The sequence below is a fragment of the Salmo salar genome, chromosome 04 (genome assembly GCF_965601325.2).
Source record: "Salmo salar chromosome 04, fSalSal1, whole genome shotgun sequence".
Classification (NCBI taxonomy): domain Eukaryota; kingdom Metazoa; phylum Chordata; class Actinopteri; order Salmoniformes; family Salmonidae; genus Salmo; species Salmo salar.
In genome coordinates this window covers 89,306,957-89,325,370 of record NC_138294.1, presented here as the reverse complement: position 1 = coordinate 89,325,370, position 18,414 = coordinate 89,306,957, and the positions used below count along the sequence as shown (strand labels likewise).

At 47.3% G+C, this 18,414-nt stretch overlaps 1 protein-coding gene, 1 long non-coding RNA gene and 4 other non-coding genes across 6 annotated transcripts; 1 reads left to right on the top strand and 5 right to left on the bottom strand.

The window, feature by feature from the left end:
* Positions 1–2,409: 2,409 nt before the first annotated feature.
* On the bottom strand, positions 2,410–5,311 carry LOC106603962 (uncharacterized). Its single transcript, XR_001328547.3, has 7 exons — positions 5,003–5,311; positions 4,362–4,445; positions 4,015–4,059; positions 3,754–3,796; positions 3,482–3,499; positions 3,192–3,248; positions 2,410–2,667 (listed from the first exon to the last, which is right to left on the bottom strand). It is a non-coding gene; the product is annotated as an uncharacterized LOC106603962 (long non-coding RNA).
* LOC123742600 (small nucleolar RNA SNORD65) lies at positions 3,332–3,406 on the bottom strand. The gene has a single exon (XR_006769753.1). It is a non-coding gene; the product is annotated as a small nucleolar RNA SNORD65 (small nucleolar RNA).
* LOC123742602 (small nucleolar RNA SNORD65) lies at positions 3,603–3,677 on the bottom strand. Its single transcript, XR_006769755.1, has one exon. It is a non-coding gene; the product is annotated as a small nucleolar RNA SNORD65 (small nucleolar RNA).
* LOC123742601 (small nucleolar RNA SNORD65) lies at positions 3,873–3,947 on the bottom strand. Its single transcript, XR_006769754.1, has one exon. It is a non-coding gene; the product is annotated as a small nucleolar RNA SNORD65 (small nucleolar RNA).
* LOC123742591 (small nucleolar RNA SNORD49) lies at positions 4,154–4,220 on the bottom strand. The gene has a single exon (XR_006769745.1). It is a non-coding gene; the product is annotated as a small nucleolar RNA SNORD49 (small nucleolar RNA).
* An 8,638-nt stretch (positions 5,312–13,949) lies between the features above and the next one.
* Positions 13,950–17,768, top strand: camlg (calcium modulating ligand). The gene is made up of 4 exons (XM_014198248.3): positions 13,950–14,239; positions 16,054–16,529; positions 16,699–16,764; positions 16,897–17,768. The coding sequence occupies exons 1-4, from the start codon at positions 14,101–14,103 to the stop codon at positions 17,095–17,097; spliced, it is 882 nt and encodes a 293-aa protein (XP_014053723.1). The 5' UTR covers positions 13,950–14,100; the 3' UTR covers positions 17,098–17,768.
* Positions 17,769–18,414: the final 646 nt, after the last annotated feature.

The window sequence follows — 18,414 nt, the reverse complement described above, 5'->3', positions numbered from 1 at the left end:
GTGGAAATGTGACAATGTAGGAGAATAACACATTAGATCTGGTAAAAGGTAACGAAACAAACATGTCTTTTTTTTGTTTCTTTGAAATGCAAGAGAAAGGCCATTATCTGATTTAGGACTCCAGGCGCAATTTAGATTTTGGCCACTAGATGGCAGCAGTGTGTGTGTAACGTTTTAGACTGATCCAATGAACCATTGTATTTCTGTTGAAAATGTGTCAGGTCTGCCCAAATGTGCCTAATTGGTCAATATATATATATTTAAGTACATAACTGTGCACTCTCCTCAAGCAATAGCATGGTATGTTTTCACTGTAATAGCTACTGTAAGATGGATAGTGCAATTACATTAACAAGAAATTAAGCTTTCTATCGATATAAGACATGTCTATGTCATGGGAGATTCTCTTGTTCCTTACGTCTTGCTAACCACATTAGTGCACGTTAGCTCAACCGTCCCATGGGTGGGTCACCGATCCTGAAGAGAGGAGTTGTTTGACCCTACGTGGACCACGGCAGCGTCAGCTCCCGGTAGCTGTCGCAGAACGGTCGGAAGTAGGCTTTTTATGTCCTGTACTCATGCTACAAGATCGCACAGGGTTTTTGCCCCAGGAACCAAGATGTTGATTACCATAGACCTGCCAATGACAACAGCTGTTTTTTTTGCCTTGAGTGGTTTCGCAAACCCCTTGTGGACCGAAGGGCGGTGGCGCCCGATGGACCCGAACTAGCTTTAGTATCCATTGTGGATGATGAATGTCCGGAGTCTTAGCCCCCAGGGAATAAGGCACTTGAACCTCTTGATCTAGAGCGGCGAAGCCATTTCTAGTCCGTGTCCGGCCCGGGCTTAACTTCGCCAAGGTGGGCCCCTGTTGCCAGAGGTCGCTGTTTTCGACTTCCACGGCGAGTGACTTCCACCAAGTCATCCAGGAGCATCCTATTAACTCCAGGGACGGGGGAGACCCCTTTGGGAAGGGATCCCTGCAGAGTTCCCGGCCAGTAGGCTGTGAAGAGCCGACACGGCAGGCAACACTTCAACCAGGTCAGAGCGGCATCCGGCTACTGGGGTAGAAAAGAAAAAAAAAGTATGCGGGCATGGATTTCACAGTAGCTTGTGTAGGTTCGCTACTTGTGTGCTAAGAGTAGCCACTTCTCCGCTGTACTCCTCTGCAAATGAGTATTAGGTCTTGATCCATTAGCCTCATTATCATCAATATGGGTTTAAATGAAACAAAATGTACCCTAAATTTGTATTAAGCCTTTGTGCTTCATACCAGGACTCTCCAACCTTGTAGCTGGAGAGCTACCGTCCTGTGGGATTTTGCACCAATCCTAATCTAGAGCATCCAATTCTAATAATTAGCTGGTTGAGAAGCTGAATCAGGTCAGATAAAACTGGGGTTGGAACAAAAACCTACAGGACAGTAGCTCTCCAGGAACTGCACTGGAGAGACATGCTCTAAACCAACAAAATTAGACAGGGGTTTGCACAAGAAATGCAGTCAAATATAGATCCTCACAATAATTAGTGGCCTGTAGGCCAAGTCCTCCCTGGGAGATAAATTCCATAGCGTCAGAGGGGAACAGCCATCAACAGGAAGAAAAAAAGGAATTGTGTGGTAGCTCTAACGGGACTGGCCATCTTTCCGAAACCATAATACAAAAAAATATATAAAAAACACTAGCATTCATTTATATTGCCATATAGTTATGCAACACTATAGCCCCACCAGGAAGCAGCCCCAGTCTTTATGACGCTTCAATATATTGTCCATTGGTTCATTGTCCGAATGTCCTGGACCATAGAACAATATAACGAAGTCCAATGTTATGCAATAGTGTTCCTTTTACCCAATTGAGGGGTGTCCTCATCGTCTTATGGAGGGAAGCATCATAGCCATAGGCTTAGTTGTGTTTGTGCATGATAGCGTACCTGAATATTGAGCCAATCCCAGAGCTGTCAGCTCGTCCCCTTGTCCGCTGGGCTTGATGTTTTTCCTCGAAGTCTTGAGCCTCCTTGACAGTGGAAAACATTGTATTCTGGTAGGTCAAGAAGAATGTTGGCAGGTTTAGTTGGAATCTCATATCATTGAAGCTCGCTCTGTTTCTACAGCTCAGCACTGAGCTCTGTGTAGATGCTGATCCTCTTCCGCGTATAGGCCAGATCCTCTCATTCTGCTGCGAGGAACAATTTGCCATTTGACTTAAACTGTCGATTTTTACAATCCTATACCGGGGTCCGTTGAGGACCAGGGCCGTGCAATTTTATTCAGCGGCATGGGAAACACAGCATTCTGACAGAACTCCTGCACTCATGTTGTTGATAAAGTCATTGCTTACCTGACATCCATAGAACACTCACAGGATTATTTCACATTCATGCACAAATTAACTGCAGATAAACAAAGACCAGGGTTAAAACCTATTTATTGAAGTTAAAAGAATGACTCTTTTCTATAATCACAGACAAAAACCATCATTACTCAGCAAAACCTCAAAACAAAGCAGAACACGCATGGAAAAGAGAAAGGAAAACACACTGCTGCTCATGCTCCCAGGTGATATTTATTTACAACAATGTTTTGAGCCTCAGGTCTTCAGGTATCCATGTCCCAGGTGAGTCCCATATGGGCTACCACACAATTCCTTTCTTCCAGTTGATCACTTCCTGAAACAGGAGGTAAAAAACAAAATGTATAAGAGTTTAACAATATTAACATTCAATGTATCAAAATATATGATCATATATTATATAATTGCCTACCATACAGAACAAACATTTCAGTAAATCAAAGTCTAAACTACAACCCTCCACAAGCAGGGTCTGTACCATTATTTTACCATCATGTCAATAGAATTAAAAGAAGAGTCCTAAAAATAAAACCTCGAGGAACTTAAGACCATCAGCAGTAATACGTCAAGTAGTTATGGAACCAGTTAAATGCTGCTATACCCAACCCATTACAGGAGTCTATGCAATAAAGAATGATCAACAGTATACAGCCTTAAAGAAATCAATAAAATGATCAGCACAATACACTTTCTTATCCATAGTATTTACTATATCATTTAAAGCCAGGGCTGCTGCAGAAATTGTGCCTTGAGGATAGTAGAATAAATTGATATGTAAAAAAAAAAAAATCATTGTTGATCTTTACACTGGCCTCTAGTGGCAGTTCTGTGTTAAGTTACCAGAGCAAGAAAGGAAGCGCTGACCATCTTGGAAACTCCGGCCACGTGGAAGAGAATCTGAAAATGTATGAGTATTGTAAGAGTTAATTCCCATTTTATCACATTGAACTCAGGTCAATTCAATAACTCCCACTTGATGTGTTCAGAAAACCGAATATCACCACTAAACAATCTGACGGTAATTCCAGCTATTTTCAGTTTAGTATTCATCATTACCACACCAGGACGCATAAAGAAACTCACAGCTTAGATAGAGAATAGTTTCATAGATTGTGAAAGTGACTACTCACATGAAGGATAGGTGGGAGCTGGGAATCAGCAAGGGGCGACCAAACAGACGAGGAAGACCGAAAATAAATAATAATTAGTCGAAAGACACCTAGAGCCGTCCAATTAAAACATGCTCAAATGTTTCAGAAAAACAAATGTCACCACTATACATTCTACAGGTAATTCCAACTATTTTAAGTTTAGTATTCATCATAGCATAAACACAGGCAAGTATTCCTTTCTTCCAGCTGACCAAGCTAAGGTAGTTTGAGCCCAGAGTGAATGTCCTTACCTCAGGGAGACCTTAAAGGGATGTTATTTTAAAGGGACACCACCTGAAAAAGTAGAGAATCTAAGATTACAATTTGTGGAAATGTACCAATGGGCAAGTTCAAAGTCACTGCCAGTCATGTTCAGAAAACCGAATATCACCACTGTACAATCTGACGGTAATTCCAGCTATTTTCAGTTTAGTATTCATCACAACAAGACTAGACAGATACCGAGATAAAATGTCAGTGAAGTCTAGGTGAAGTGGGTGTGGTAGTCTTACCTTTTCAAATCTCCTAGTCATCAACTCATTGGGGCGGTGTCACTCCTGTTCAAAAAACAATCACAGGGGGGGGTTATGAGAATCTATATAAAAGCAATTATCTCCTGAACATGACTGAAGTTCTCTAAACACAGCTGTTGCTCAGAAGTAGTTGAAATCATCAGTTATTGCATCAAACTCTTCCTATTCAAGCTTTCATCACCGACAGCTGTGGCTATGGTGCCTCTATTCAAAATCATTGATCAGAGGACTAGATCGTTTAAAATTATAAACGATCCTCATTCAATTTTCCATTTAATACTCAACTAGACATTACAAGTCAGGCCTCAATAGCCAGTTGAATTTACCAGCCATGTGCACAGTCAATGGTGTATGTGCCGGTTCACTCCACACTGGCCAGGTCCAGAAGGACTGGTCTCCCGAATCTAGAACTGATGTACACTTTGGTTAATGCATGAGGACTAACAGGCCTTGCATTTAAAAAATATATGAGGGCTAGCTAGCTTAGCCAACTAAACGCCTTGATTTAAGATAAGAGTTGAGCCTATGGGCGGACTGGAGCTCCGACGCCACAAAATGACGTTTACAGAAAAACCGACTGACTTCAGCGACCCCAAAAAAACAGGCCGCAATTACAAACGACATGTTTGTGTGTAATTTCGGGATCTTCTATGGTTGCTGAAATCAGTAGTTAACTTCCATTTTATGTCATGTAGGAGCTCCAGTTCGTCCACACTAGCCGTCCCTCAACTCCACGCTTTATGATTGAGTTAAGTTTAATCGGCTACAGTTAACTACGCTAATTTCCATTGCGTAAACTGGTTTTCCGTGTTCGTGGATCCGATGGATAGCAAGCAAACTTAACAGATGGCTAACAGTTAAGGACTCTTCGTCTTACTAGATCACATCTACAAATTGTCAAAAATCGACCACGTTAGTTATGCATTAGCAATTAATTCAGTAACATCAACGCCAAACATAGACTTACCCCGACATGGTTTACGTTTCTCCAGTTCCCCACGTGTATGGTTCTGCAAGGCCAAACCCTCCACAACTACCAATCTAGCTACTTGGAGCTAACGTTAATGACCAGTTCAGGAGGGTTGCAAGACTCAAGTGGCAGCAGTGTACCAATAACTAACGTTAAACACGAATGAAGCATTTCTAAGATATAACTTCGACATTGAGAAAGTCGTCATGCGTCTACAGGCCGATCACAAGACTAATCGAATGAGCGAGCATGTGGCTGGTCAGTCCATTGCGTTATATAAACTCTCTTGGTGCATTCAAGAGAACTGGGGACTCGGAAAAAACGAGCTCAGAATGTGGAGAGAAAAAAATTCTCAAAATCGTGAAGTCAGTGACCTTCAGGTCAGAGAAGTTGGAGTTCTAGGGTGATGGCGCTTTCATGACAACTGGGAACTCGGGAAAAAACGAGGTAAAATCACGAAGTAGAAAGAGTTCCGAGTTGGATGACCATTCAAAATGATTTTTCCCAGTCCGATGTCATTTTATCCAGAGATCGCAGTTGTTTTGAAAGCGGCATGACGCCCGAGTTTACGACAAGTAATTCCAAATTGGATGACCGTTCAAAACACATTTTTCCAGTTAAAGGATTGTTTTTTATTAGTTCCCAATTGTTCTGAACGCACTAAAGTCGGAGGTTGGAGATTCCCGAGTTCCGATCTAGGTTGAAGTTACGAATTTTCGAGAACTCACCATTGGTCTCCGGGCATTATATTGAGAGGGCGATGACACGTTCATGTGCTAATCGAAACTCGGAAATTTCTGACTTGGAAATTCGTTGAAGAAACATGAGCTCCGAGTTTCCCACTTGAAAGTACCAGAATCGACTAATAGTAAGCTCCTCTAGTCTGTAGGTGAGGAAGGTAGGAGTCTGTAGCCTGGGGAGGAAGGTAGGGAGTCTGTAGCCTGGGGAGGAAGGTAGGGAGTCTGTAGGCTGGGGAGGAAGGTTGGGAGTCTGTAGGCTGGGGAGGAAGGTAGGGAGTCTGTAGCCTGGGGAGGAAGGTAGGAGTCTGTAGCCTGGGGAGGAAGGTAGGGAGTCTGTAGCCTGGGGAGGAAGGTAGGGAGTCTGTAGCCTGGGGAGGAAGGTAGGGAGTCTGTAGGCTGGGGAGGAAGGTAGGGAGTCTGTAGCCTGGGGAGGAAGGTAGGAGTCTGTAGGCTGGGGAGGAAGGTAGGAGTCTGTAGGCTGGGGAGGAAGGTAGGAGTCTGTAGGCTGGGGAGGAAGGTAGGGAGTCTGTAGCCTGGGGAGGAAGGTAGGAGTCTGTAGCCTGGGGAGGATGGTAGGAGTCTGTAGGCTGGGGAGGAAGGTAGGGAGGAAGGTAGGGAGTCTGTAGCCTGGGGAGGAAGGTAGGGAGTCTGTAGCCTGAGGAGGAAGGAAGGGAGTCTGTAGGCTGGGAGGAAGGTAGGGAGTCTGTAGGCTGGGGAGGAAGGTAGGGAGTCTGTAGCCTGGGGAGGAAGGTAGGGAGTCTGTAGCCTGGGGAGGAAGGTAGGGAGTCTGTAGCCTGGGGAGGAAGGTAGGGAGTCTGTAGGCTGGGGAGGAAGGTAGGAGTCTGTAGCCTGGGGAGGAAGGTAGGGAGTCTGTAGCCTGGGGAGGAAGGTAGGGAGTCTGTAGGCTGGGGAGGAAGGTAGGGAGTCTGTAGGCTGGGGAGGAAGGTAGGGAGTCTGTAGGCTGGGGAGGAAGGTAGGAGTCTGTAGCCTGGGGAGGAAGGTAGGAGTCTGTAGGCTGGGGAGGAAGGTAGGGAGTCTGTAGGCTGGGGAGGAAGGTAGGAGTCTGTAGGCTGGGGAGGAAGGTAGGGAGTCTGTAGGCTGGGGAGGAAGGTAGGGAGTCTGTAGGCTGGGGAGGAAGGTAGGGAGTCTGTAGGCTGGGGAGGAAGGTAGGGAGTCTGTAGGCTGGGGAGGAAGGTAGGGAGTCTGTAGGCTGGGGAGGAAGGTAGGAGTCTGTAGCCTGGGGAGGAAGGTAGGGAGGAAGGTAGGAGTCTGTAGCCTGGGGAGGAAGGTAGGGAGTCTGTAGCCTGGGGAGGAAGGTAGGAGTCTGTAGCCTGGGGAGGAAGGTAGGAGTCTGTAGCCTGGGGAGGAAGGTAGGGAGTCTGTAGCCTGGGGAGGAAGGTAGGAGTCTGTAGGCTGGGGAGGAAGGTAGGGAGTCTGTAGGCTGGGGAGGAAGGTAGGGAGTCTGTAGCCTGGGGAGGAAGGTAGGGAGTCTGTAGGCTGGGGAGGAAGGTAGGAGTCTGTAGCCTGGGGAGGAAGGTAGGGAGGAAGGTAGGGAGTCTGTAGCCTGGGGAGGAAGGTAGGAGTCTGTAGGCTGGGGAGGAAGGTAGGAGTCTGTAGGCTGGGGAGGAAGGTAGGAGTCTGTAGCCTGGGGAGGAAGGTAGGGAGTCTGTAGGCTGGGGAGGAAGGTAGGGAGTCTGTAGCCTGGGGAGGAAGGTAGGAGTCTGTAGGCTGGGGAGGAAGGTAGGAGTCTGTAGGCTGGGGAGGAAGGTAGGAGTCTGTAGCCTGGGGAGGAAGGTAGGGAGTCTGTAGGCTGGGGAGGAAGGTAGGAGTCTGTAGGCTGGGGAGGAAGGTAGGGAGTCTGTAGGCTGGGGAGGAAGGTAGGAGTCTGTAGGCTGGGGAGGAAGGTAGGGAGTCTGTAGCCTGGGGAGGAAGGTAGGAGTCTGTAGGCTGGGGAGGAAGGTAGGAGTCTGTAGCCTGGGGAGGAAGGTAGGAGTCTGTAGGCTGGGGAGGAAGGTAGGGAGTCTGTAGGCTGGGGAGGAAGGTAGGGAGTCTGTAGGCTGGGGAGGAAGGTAGGGAGTCTGTAGCCTGGGGAGGAAGGTAGGAGTCTGTAGGCTGGGGAGGAAGGTAGGGAGGAAGGTAGGGAGTCTGTAGCCTGGGGAGGAAGGTAGGAGTCTGTAGGCTGGGGAGGAAGGTAGGGAGTCTGTAGGCTGGGGAGGAAGGTAGGGAGTCTGTAGCCTGGGGAGGAAGAAAGGAGTCTGTAGGCTGGGGAGGAAGGTAGGGAGTCTGTAGGCTGGGGAGGAAGGTAGGGAGTCTGTAGGCTGGGGAGGAAGGTAGGGAGTCTGTAGGCTGGGGAGGAAGGTAGGGAGTCTGTAGCCTGGGGAGGAAGGTAGGAGTCTGTAGGCTGGGGAGGAAGGTAGGAGTCTGTAGGCTGGGGAGGAAGTTAGGGAGTCTGTAGCCTGGGGAGGAAGGTAGGGAGTCTGTAGCCTGGGGAGGAAGGTAGGAGTCTGTAGGCTGGGGAGGAAGGTAGGGAGTCTGTAGCCTGGGGAGGAAGGTAGGGAGTCTGTAGGCTGGGGAGGAAGGTAGGGAGTCTGTAGGCTGGGGAGGATGGTAGGGCGTCTGTAGGCTGGGGAGGATGGTAGGGAGTCTGTAGGCTGGGGAGGAAGGTAGGGAGTCTGTAGCCTGGGGAGGAAGGTAGGGAGTCTGTAGGCTGGGGAGGAAGGTAGGGAGGAAGGTAGGGAGTCTGTAGCCTGGGGAGGAAGGTAGGGAGTCTGTAGGCTGGGGAGGAAGGTAGGGAGTCTGTAGCCTGGGGAGGAAGGTAGGGAGGAAGGTAGGAGTCTGTAGCCTGGGGAGGAAGGTAGGAGTCTGTAGGCTGGGGAGGAAGGTAGGGCGTCTGTAGGCTGGGGAGGAAGGTAGGAGTCTGTAGGCTGGGGAGGAAGGTAGGAGTCTGTAGCCTGGGGAGGAAGGTAGGAGTCTGTAGCCTGGGGAGGAAGGTAGGAGTCTGTAGCCTGGGGAGGAAGGTAGGGAGTCTGTAGGCTGGGGAGGAAGGTAGGGAGTCTGTAGGCTGGGGAGGAAGGTAGGGAGTCTGTAGGCTGGGGAGGAAGGTAGGAGTCTGTAGCCTGGGGAGGAAGGTAGGGAGGAAGGTAGGAGTCTGTAGCCTGGGGAGGAAGGTAGGGAGGAAGGTAGCCTGGGGAGGAAGGTAGGAGTCTGTAGCCTGGGGAGGAAGGTAGGGAGTCTGTAGGCTGGGGAGGAAGGTAGGGAGTCTGTAGCCTGGGGAGGAAGGTAGGGAGTCTGTAGCCTGGGGAGGAAGGTAGGAGTCTGTAGGCTGGGGAGGAAGGTAGGGAGTCTGTAGGCTGGGGAGGAAGGTAGGGAGTCTGTAGCCTGGGGAGGAAGGTAGGGAGTCTGTAGGTTGGGGAGGAAGGTAGGAGTCTGTAGCCTGGGGAGGAAGGTAGGGAGGAAGGTAGGGAGTCTGTAGCCTGGGGAGGAAGGTAGGAGTCTGTAGGCTGGGGAGGAAGGTAGGAGTCTGTAGGCTGGGGAGGAAGGTAGGAGTCTGTAGCCTGGGGAGGAAGGTAGGGAGTCTGTAGGCTGGGGAGGAAGGTAGGAGTCTGTAGGCTGGGGAGGAAGGTAGGGAGTCTGTAGGCTGGGGAGGAAGGTAGGAGTCTGTAGGCTGGGGAGGAAGGTAGGGAGTCTGTAGCCTGGGGAGGAAGGTAGGAGTCTGTAGGCTGGGGAGGAAGGTAGGAGTCTGTAGCCTGGGGAGGAAGGTAGGAGTCTGTAGGCTGGGGAGGAAGGTAGGGAGTCTGTAGGCTGGGGAGGAAGGTAGGGAGTCTGTAGGCTGGGGAGGAAGGTAGGGAGTCTGTAGCCTGGGGAGGAAGGTAGGAGTCTGTAGGCTGGGGAGGAAGGTAGGGAGGAAGGTAGGGAGTCTGTAGCCTGGGGAGGAAGGTAGGAGTCTGTAGGCTGGGGAGGAAGGTAGGGAGTCTGTAGGCTGGGGAGGAAGGTAGGGAGTCTGTAGCCTGGGGAGGAAGAAAGGAGTCTGTAGGCTGGGGAGGAAGGTAGGGAGTCTGTAGGCTGGGGAGGAAGGTAGGGAGTCTGTAGGCTGGGGAGGAAGGTAGGGAGTCTGTAGGCTGGGGAGGAAGGTAGGGAGTCTGTAGCCTGGGGAGGAAGGTAGGAGTCTGTAGGCTGGGGAGGAAGGTAGGAGTCTGTAGGCTGGGGAGGAAGTTAGGGAGTCTGTAGCCTGGGGAGGAAGGTAGGGAGTCTGTAGCCTGGGGAGGAAGGTAGGAGTCTGTAGGCTGGGGAGGAAGGTAGGAGTCTGTAGCCTGGGGAGGAAGGTAGGAGTCTGTAGCCTGGGGAGGAAGGTAGGGAGTCTGTAGGCTGGGGAGGAAGGTAGGAGTCTGTAGCCTGGGGAGGAAGGTAGGAGTCTGTAGGCTGGGGAGGATGGTAGGGAGTCTGTAGGCTGGGGAGGATGGTAGGGCGTCTGTAGGCTGGGGAGGATGGTAGGGAGTCTGTAGGCTGGGGAGGAAGGTAGGGAGTCTGTAGCCTGGGGAGGAAGGTAGGGAGTCTGTAGGCTGGGGAGGAAGGTAGGGAGTCTGTAGGCTGGGGAGGATGGTAGGGCGTCTGTAGGCTGGGGAGGATGGTAGGGAGTCTGTAGGCTGGGGAGGAAGGTAGGGAGTCTGTAGCCTGGGGAGGAAGGTAGGGAGTCTGTAGGCTGGGGAGGAAGGTAGGGAGGAAGGTAGGGAGTCTGTAGCCTGGGGAGGAAGGTAGGGAGTCTGTAGGCTGGGGAGGAAGGTAGGGAGTCTGTAGCCTGGGGAGGAAGGTAGGGAGGAAGGTAGGAGTCTGTAGCCTGGGGAGGAAGGTAGGGAGTCTGTAGCCTGGGGAGGAAGGTAGGGAGTCTGTAGGCTGGGGAGGAAGGTAGGGCGTCTGTAGGCTGGGGAGGAAGGTAGGAGTCTGTAGGCTGGGGAGGAAGGTAGGAGTCTGTAGGCTGGGGAGGAAGGTAGGGCGTCTGTAGGCTGGGGAGGATGGTAGGGAGTCTGTAGGCTGGGGAGGAAGGTAGGGAGTCTGTAGCCTGGGGAGGAAGGTAGGAGTCTGTAGGCTGGGGAGGAAGGTAGGAGTCTGTAGGCTGGGGAGGAAGGTAGGAGTCTGTAGCCTGGGGAGGAAGGTAGGGAGTCTGTAGCCTGGGGAGGAAGGTAGGAGTCTGTAGCCTAGGGAGGAAGGTAGGGAGGAAGGTAGGCTGGGAAGAAGGTAGGGAGTGCAATGACACGAGGACATAAGAATGGCGCAAAGTCACGCAACGCAGAGTGCTGGGACACGGCCCTTGGCCAGGGTATATTGGCCATATATCACAAATCCCGAAGGTGCCTTACTGCTATTGCAAACTGGTTACCAACGTAATTAGTGCAGTAAAAACGATCTGATATACCACGGCTGTCAGCCAATCAGCATTCAGGGCTCGAACCACCCAGTTTATAATTACATTTAGAAACAGTGTGGTGTTCATTAATTATGCCACAAGGTGGCAGCTGAAAGTCAGTGTTCAAAGATAAACTGGCTCTATGGTTACTGACACTCACTTGTCTGTAGCCTGCAGCAGCAAAAGAAACAGACAATATGTTTGCTGCTGTCTTTCAGCTCTGGTGCAATCATTCTCACTCAGAAAATATCTGACTTTGTTGACAGTAGTTCAACAAGTTACTAAGGTAATAAGGCAACACGCTATCACAGTCTCATGTTAGAATTTGACGTTCATCCATGTTTCTCAAATGTCAAATTTCGAACTTGTTCCAAGCGTTAAATTTCAAAGTGTTTAAGATTAAGTTTAGGCATTAACTCCGAATGGTTAAGGTAAGGGTTAAGGTTTGGGGTTGGCTTAAAACAAAAATATCAAAAACAACTTTCTATCGCTAGATTCAAACATGCCTCCTTTTGAACCAGAGCTAGATGCTTACGCCCATCCCCATCCCCGTCCACAATGCCCTACCAGTATCATGGGTGACCTGCCTGAATAAGGTACTAACCAGATTAAAGAATTAGACAGCTGACAGCCTTATATGAGACATGTGCAGTCCCTGATCTGATGACATTACAACTCATTTACTCATTTACAAGGATTTTGCTACGCTACACCCGCAGTAACATCTGCTAAATACGTGTATGCAACCAATAAAATTAGATTTAATTGAATCCAGTGGAATTTTAAAGGGAAGAAGCATCATGGATTAGATCATGTGATAAATAGATCATATATCCTGCCAGCTGTCACGCCCTGACCTTAGAGAGCCGTTTTATTTCTCTATTTGGTTAGGTCAGGGTGTGATGTGGGGTGGGCATTCTATGTTGTCTATTTCTTTGTTTTTGGCCGGGTATGTTCCTAATGAATTGAAATGTATGCATTCACTACTGTAAGTCGCTCTGGATAAGAGCGTCTGCTAAATGACTAAAATGTAAATGTAAGTACAGACCCTCATCTCCTGAGTACAAACCAAGTGGAGTTACTTTTACTTACTCTCTTGAGAACCGTAAGGATCTCGAGGTGGAGTGAGCCGGTATTAGTGCTCTGAAGTTGAGCCTGACCAAGATGAGGTCGGCCACCTGTGGCAACAGGTGTGGCGGAGACTTCCTAGCTTTGCCTTGACGAACAAACCAGAAATGATTATGGACCGTTAGGAGTGAGATCTTTGCAGAAAGTGGATCCATGTTTTTTTGGGTCGATACATATTTTTGTGTGAAGCTGGGTGAAGAACAAACTGGGAACTGTTACATTTGTCAAAGTCTCGGGAAATGGAATTGTGTTGATTTTTTTTTTCTGCATCGTCTGTCCAGAGGCAGCAGGTGCTCCGCATCACGTGTTCCGGGGGTCAACCTGGGTCGTGCTTGGGCTCTCCGGAACAGGGCGTCACTCAAAATAATGATCAGTGGGGTGATAAGATGAGATAGAATATTACTGGTGTTTGTGATGCCCAGCATTTCGTGAGATGCAGAATCTGTGGAAATGGTGAGATGGAGGATACCCTGTTTGTCTCGTTGAGCTTTGATATGGAGTTTCTACCTACTATTTTGTAACCGGGCAAGTCAGTTAAGAACAAATTCTGATTTACGATGACAGCCTACCCCCGGCCAAACCCTAATCTGGACGACGCTGGGCCAATTGTGCGCCGCCCTATGGGACTCCCAATCACGGCCGGTTGGGATACAGCCTGTAATTGAACCAGGGTCTGTAGTGATGCTTACTAGCACTGATATGCAGTGCCTTAGACCGCTGCGCCACTCGGTAGCCCTAAAAGTAACTCCATTTGGTTTGTACTCAGGAGATCAGAAGGGCATAGTCAGACGGCAGTATGAAGATGGGGTTGGGAAAGCTGTGGAGGGCACACATGCAGCTGGAGATCCGAAGTGCCCTGTACGAGAGAGACAAGTTGAGATTTCCAGAGTTTGAGTGGGGAAGAAGGTTTCATATGCTGAAGCAGAAAGGACAGTAGAGGATAGCCAAAGGGTGAGGGATTCAACTGGTGAGTAGGCCTGAAGGGATGAGTTTTAGTAAGGCTGTATTTCTTGCGTTTATAGCCATGGTGATCAACTGCACAACTGCAATGATGGAGCGGAAATCACAGAAGATAGATGAGGTAGTTGCAGCAGCAGAGAAACATTTGGGTGTGAGATTTTAGTGCAGATGATCTACAGGGAGTTTTGAGAGTAGGGGTTCCATCCTTCCAGGCCGACGGTCTGTTGTAGGATCATTTAGGCCCAAAGTAGTGGGATGGGGTGGTTGTTTTTTGGGGGGATAGTGTATAACACAGGAGGTTGTTGACACCTTAATTGGGGAGAATGGGCTTGTGGTAATGACTGGAATGGAATTAGTGTAATGGTTACGAATACATCAAACATGGTTTCCAGATGTTTGAACCCATTCCATTTGCTCCGTTCCGGGTCATTATTATGAGCCGTTCTCCACTCAGCAGCCTCCTGTTGTGTATAGGTGCAGGGTTAGATGGTGGTGCAATTCAAATGTTTCCCCTTTTCTTGTGACCAAAATGTGCAATCCACACTCCGACCTGCGAAAGGCAGAAATACATAACACAGCACCTCGTCTGCTGGAAATTCACACCAAAAAGAAAAAGAAAGAGAAGAGTCTCTAAGCAAATAACTTAAGTTCATTTTAACTCGGATACTTTGAGTTTCCGGTAGGACATGAACGCGGCATGAGATCATCAACGTGCGCACTTACACAGACAATAGGGCCCATTATGACGTGTCTCATTTAGTGTTCGCTGTTCTCTGCTGTAATAATCTAAGGATTTGTGTGCACGGTTACACAGATCAGAAAATAGTGTGTCTTATATATTAAATAATCTTAATATTTCTGAAACTATGGACGCCCCCGAAGAGAAAATTAGTCTTTCTGCTGCGCAAAGAAGAGCAGAAATTCGGAGGCGAAAATTGCTCATGAATTCCGAAGATAGAATGAACAGAATCGTGGGTTTCACCAAAGCTGAAGCTGAAAAGAACGGTAAGGAAAATCTAACTGATGGTAAATGGTTTGCTGGCTGATCAGACAAGCAGATTGCATTGCCTGTTAGTTTATTAGCTTGCAGCTCTACCATCGAAACTGGCAGCTAACGGTAGCTTGTTACCATCTAAATGTTAGCTGCACAGTACACACTTACTGAGCTAGCTAGGGACCATAATGGTGCAGTGAGTTGAAGAGAAACCTTGCGTCAGTGTGGAATGTACTGTAGTCATGACAATTCAGTGCCCGTCTGTAATATATAAAAAGCTTATAAATGTGCATTTTTATTTATATATATATATATATATATATATATATATTAGTACCAGTCAAAAGTTTGGACACCTACTCATTCAAGGGTTTTTCATTATTTTACTATTTTCTACATTGTAGAATAATAGTGAAGACATCAAAATTATGAAATAACACATATGGAATCATGTAGTAACCAAAAAAGTGTTAAACAAATCTAAATATATTTGAGATTCTTCAAAGTAGCCACCCTTTGACTTGATGAGAGCTTTGCACTCTTGGCATTCTCTCAACCAGCTTCATGGTTCATTTGAGGAATTGATTTCCTTAATGCGTTTCAGCTAATCAGTTGTTTTGTGACAAGTTAGGGGTGATCAAGTGCATATTATGGCAAGAACAGCTCAAATAAGCAAAGAGAAACGACAGTCCATCATTACTTTAAGACATGAAGGTCAGCTAATGTGGAACATTTGTGCCTTCGCAAAAACCATCAAACGCTATGATGAAACTGGCTCTCATGAGGACCGCCACAGAAAAGGGAGACCCAGAGTTACCTCTGCTGCAGAGGATAAGTTCATTAGAATTACCAGCCTCAAAAATCAGCAAGTAACTGCACCTCAGATTGCAGCCAATATAAATGCTTCTCAGAGTTCAAGTAACAGACACATCTCAACATCCACTGTAAAGACGAGACTGCGTGAATCAGGCCTTCATGGTCGATTTGCTGCAAAGAAACCACTACTAAAGGACACCAATGAGAAGAAGAGACATGCTTGGGCCAAGAAAAACGAGCAATGGACATTAGCCCGGTGGAAATCTGTCCTTTGGTCTGATGAGTCCAAATTTGAGATTTTTGGTTCCATCCGCTGTGTCTTTGTGAGACGCGGTGTGGGTGAACGGATGATCTCCGCATGTGTGTTTCCCACCGGGAAGCATGGAGGAGGAGGTGTGACGGTGTGGGGGTGCTTTGCTGGTGACACTGTCTGTGATTTATTTAGAATTCAAGGCACACTTAACCAGGATAGCTACCACAGCATTCTGCAGCGATACACCATTCTATCTGGTTTGCTATTTGACCAAGAAGGGGAGTGCTGCATCAGATGACCTGGCCTCCACAATCACCTGACCTCAACCCAATTGAGATGGTTTGGGATGAGTTGGACCGCAGAGTGAAGGAAAAGCATCACCAAGTGCTCAGCATATGTGGGAACTCCTTCAAGTCTGTTGGAAAAGCATTCCAGGTGAATCTAGTTGAGATAATGCCAAGAGTGTGCAAAGCTGTCATCAAGGCGAAGGGTGTCTACTTTGAAGAATCTAAAATCATCTAAAATATAATTTGATTTAACTCTTTTTTTGATTACTACATGATTCCATATGTGTTATTTAATGGTTTTGATGTCTTCACTATTATTCTACAATGTAGAAAATAGTAAAAATAAAAACTCTTGAATAAGATTCTGGTACTGTGTATATCCATATATAGAATCTCTATGTTTGGATCTCACTTCACAGAGAAGTCTAGTTAGCCTAATCCATTAAACTGACAATGCCGTCTCATACAGGAGCGTCAAGTCGTGTCACAGAGCCTAGGTTCCATCTGGACTTGGACAGGAACAAGCCGTGGTCAGCATCCTCATCCCCAAGACTGTCTCCATTCCTCCCAGAGGCAGTAGGCAGCAGCCACCCCTACAGCGATCTTCCAGAGAGGAAAGGGTCTCCCCTGCCAGGCAGCAGTGTGGTGCTGGGTGGGGTTGGTGTAGACAAGGATGTGACTCCAGGGGTCCGACATAGGCCACGGGGAGAGGCCCAGTTGGCAGCTGATGAGCCCAGCCATTCCGAATCCCCACGCAGAGGGTTGCAGAAGTATCTGTCCCGCTTTGATGACGCCATGAAGCTCAGAGGCCAACTGGCCAATGAGAATCAAGCCCAGGATGCGGACGGCTCAGACCCAGAAGAGTTGGACTCCTTCAGGCTCTTCAGGCTTGTCGGCAGTGTCCTCCTCGCCGTCTTTGTCAGAGGTTTTGTCTGCAAGTATCTGGTGAGTCGGATCAGAAAAAGTGTTGCATCTTCCCTTGAGGTTTTTCAATTTGTTCAATACCACTGACCTATTCCGTCTTCGATTCAGCTGCACTGATTGTGATATGAGAGTAGACCTGTAGCAGTTCACTAACTAGGCTATACTCTTCTTTTTTTTTCTTCTTTTGCAGTCCATATTCGCACCGTTTCTCACCCTCGAACTGGCCTACATGGGGTTGTACAAGTATTTTCCAAAGGTTTGAGATACATCTACACCGTTACTATGTAGTGAATGGAGCACAGCTATAACAAATGAGTCAGATGTATGTTGTCATATCCTGTGCAGTATTATTATGCATATACGTAAACGTGTAATAACTTTCCACCAGGTTGAGAAGAAGATGCAGACCACAGTGCTGACCGCCGCCCTCCTGCTGTCTGGTATCCCTGCTGAGGTCATCAACCGCTTCATGGACACCTACAGGAAGATGGCTGACGTCTTCGCCGACCTCTGTGTCTACTTCTTCACCTTCATCCTCAGTCACGAGATCCTGCTGTTGGTTAGTTCAGAAGAGACTGATACTCCCTGATGGACTGGAGGTCGCCGTGCTATGGCGCTGTAAATGTCACCCCCTCTGGGTGACAGAGGAAGGCATGACCCCTGATAGTGATCCTTCACCCTACCTCCCAACCATGTCCCATCCTGAGTCAGTACACCCCATAGAGGAGGGTGTTCGAGGTGCAGGGTCCGCAGGTGGATAAGAGAGGAAGACAGAACTAACTGGTTAAACAAGGTAACATAACATGCATTTGTGTTCTGGCCCTCCTACTATCCAGTAAACCAACACATTTCACTGCACCTATCTGTTGTATATTAAACATCTTACATATTAATCTTGTCCATAGGAGCTGCTTTAAGTTACTGTTTAAGTAGTTTCCTACAGTGTTTACATAAGGGGTTCAGTTACTTTGCGATTTTGTTTGTTTCAAGTGAATTCATCTATCTCGTATGGAAGACAGGAGAAGCACTTGTCTTTTTTTTAAATGTTTTTTTTTTGCACCCTTTTATGCTTAAAGACATGGTTGACTTTATCTATACATGTGCAAGAGGTCAATTGTGTCATCTGAACTAGGAGAATAATTGCTTAGGATTGTCTTTTTGGAAAGTGTGTTTTGTCACTGCTATTCAGTGTTGGGCGGTGGGGTCTTATAAGCTTGTATATTATCTGTGCTGAATAACTCTGATTTGTGGAAATGTCATGTATTGCTCTCCTAGTTATCCCAGCCTCACTGATACTGTCTTTCTGTAGCATGCTACATCATCTGTTAATTAAACAAACCAAAAAAAATTTATTTAACAAGGCAAGTCAGTTGAGAACAAATTCTTATTTTCAATGAAGGTCTAGGAACAGTGGGTTAACTGCCTTGTCAACTCGGGGATTCGATCTAGCAACCTTTCGGTTACTAGTCAAACGCTCTAACCACTAGGCTACCTGCCTCCCCAAATCCTACATGGCATCCAAATTAATTTATTCAGTTGATGTGAGACTTTATTTTCCTTTCTTTGTATTCATTGGTGTGATCTTTGTATGTCAGATCGACTTGATTCATTTTCATAATTTTGAAAATTATAATTTTGTTAAGGGTAAATGCTTTATTTATTGTATGTGAAATATTGGAATCAATATCAAAGATAAAGAGATGGGAATGTTGCATCTTATAGTGGTGTTTAAGTTCTGCTAACAACATGCTGTAATGAATATGCTGTGTTAAACAAATAAAACCTTGGAACATTTCACAATTGTTTCTGGTTGATTTTTAGATCTGTCATTAAACGGATCAGTCACAGATCACTGCACCTATACATAGCCCATCTATCTACCTACCTCATCCCCATACTGTATTTA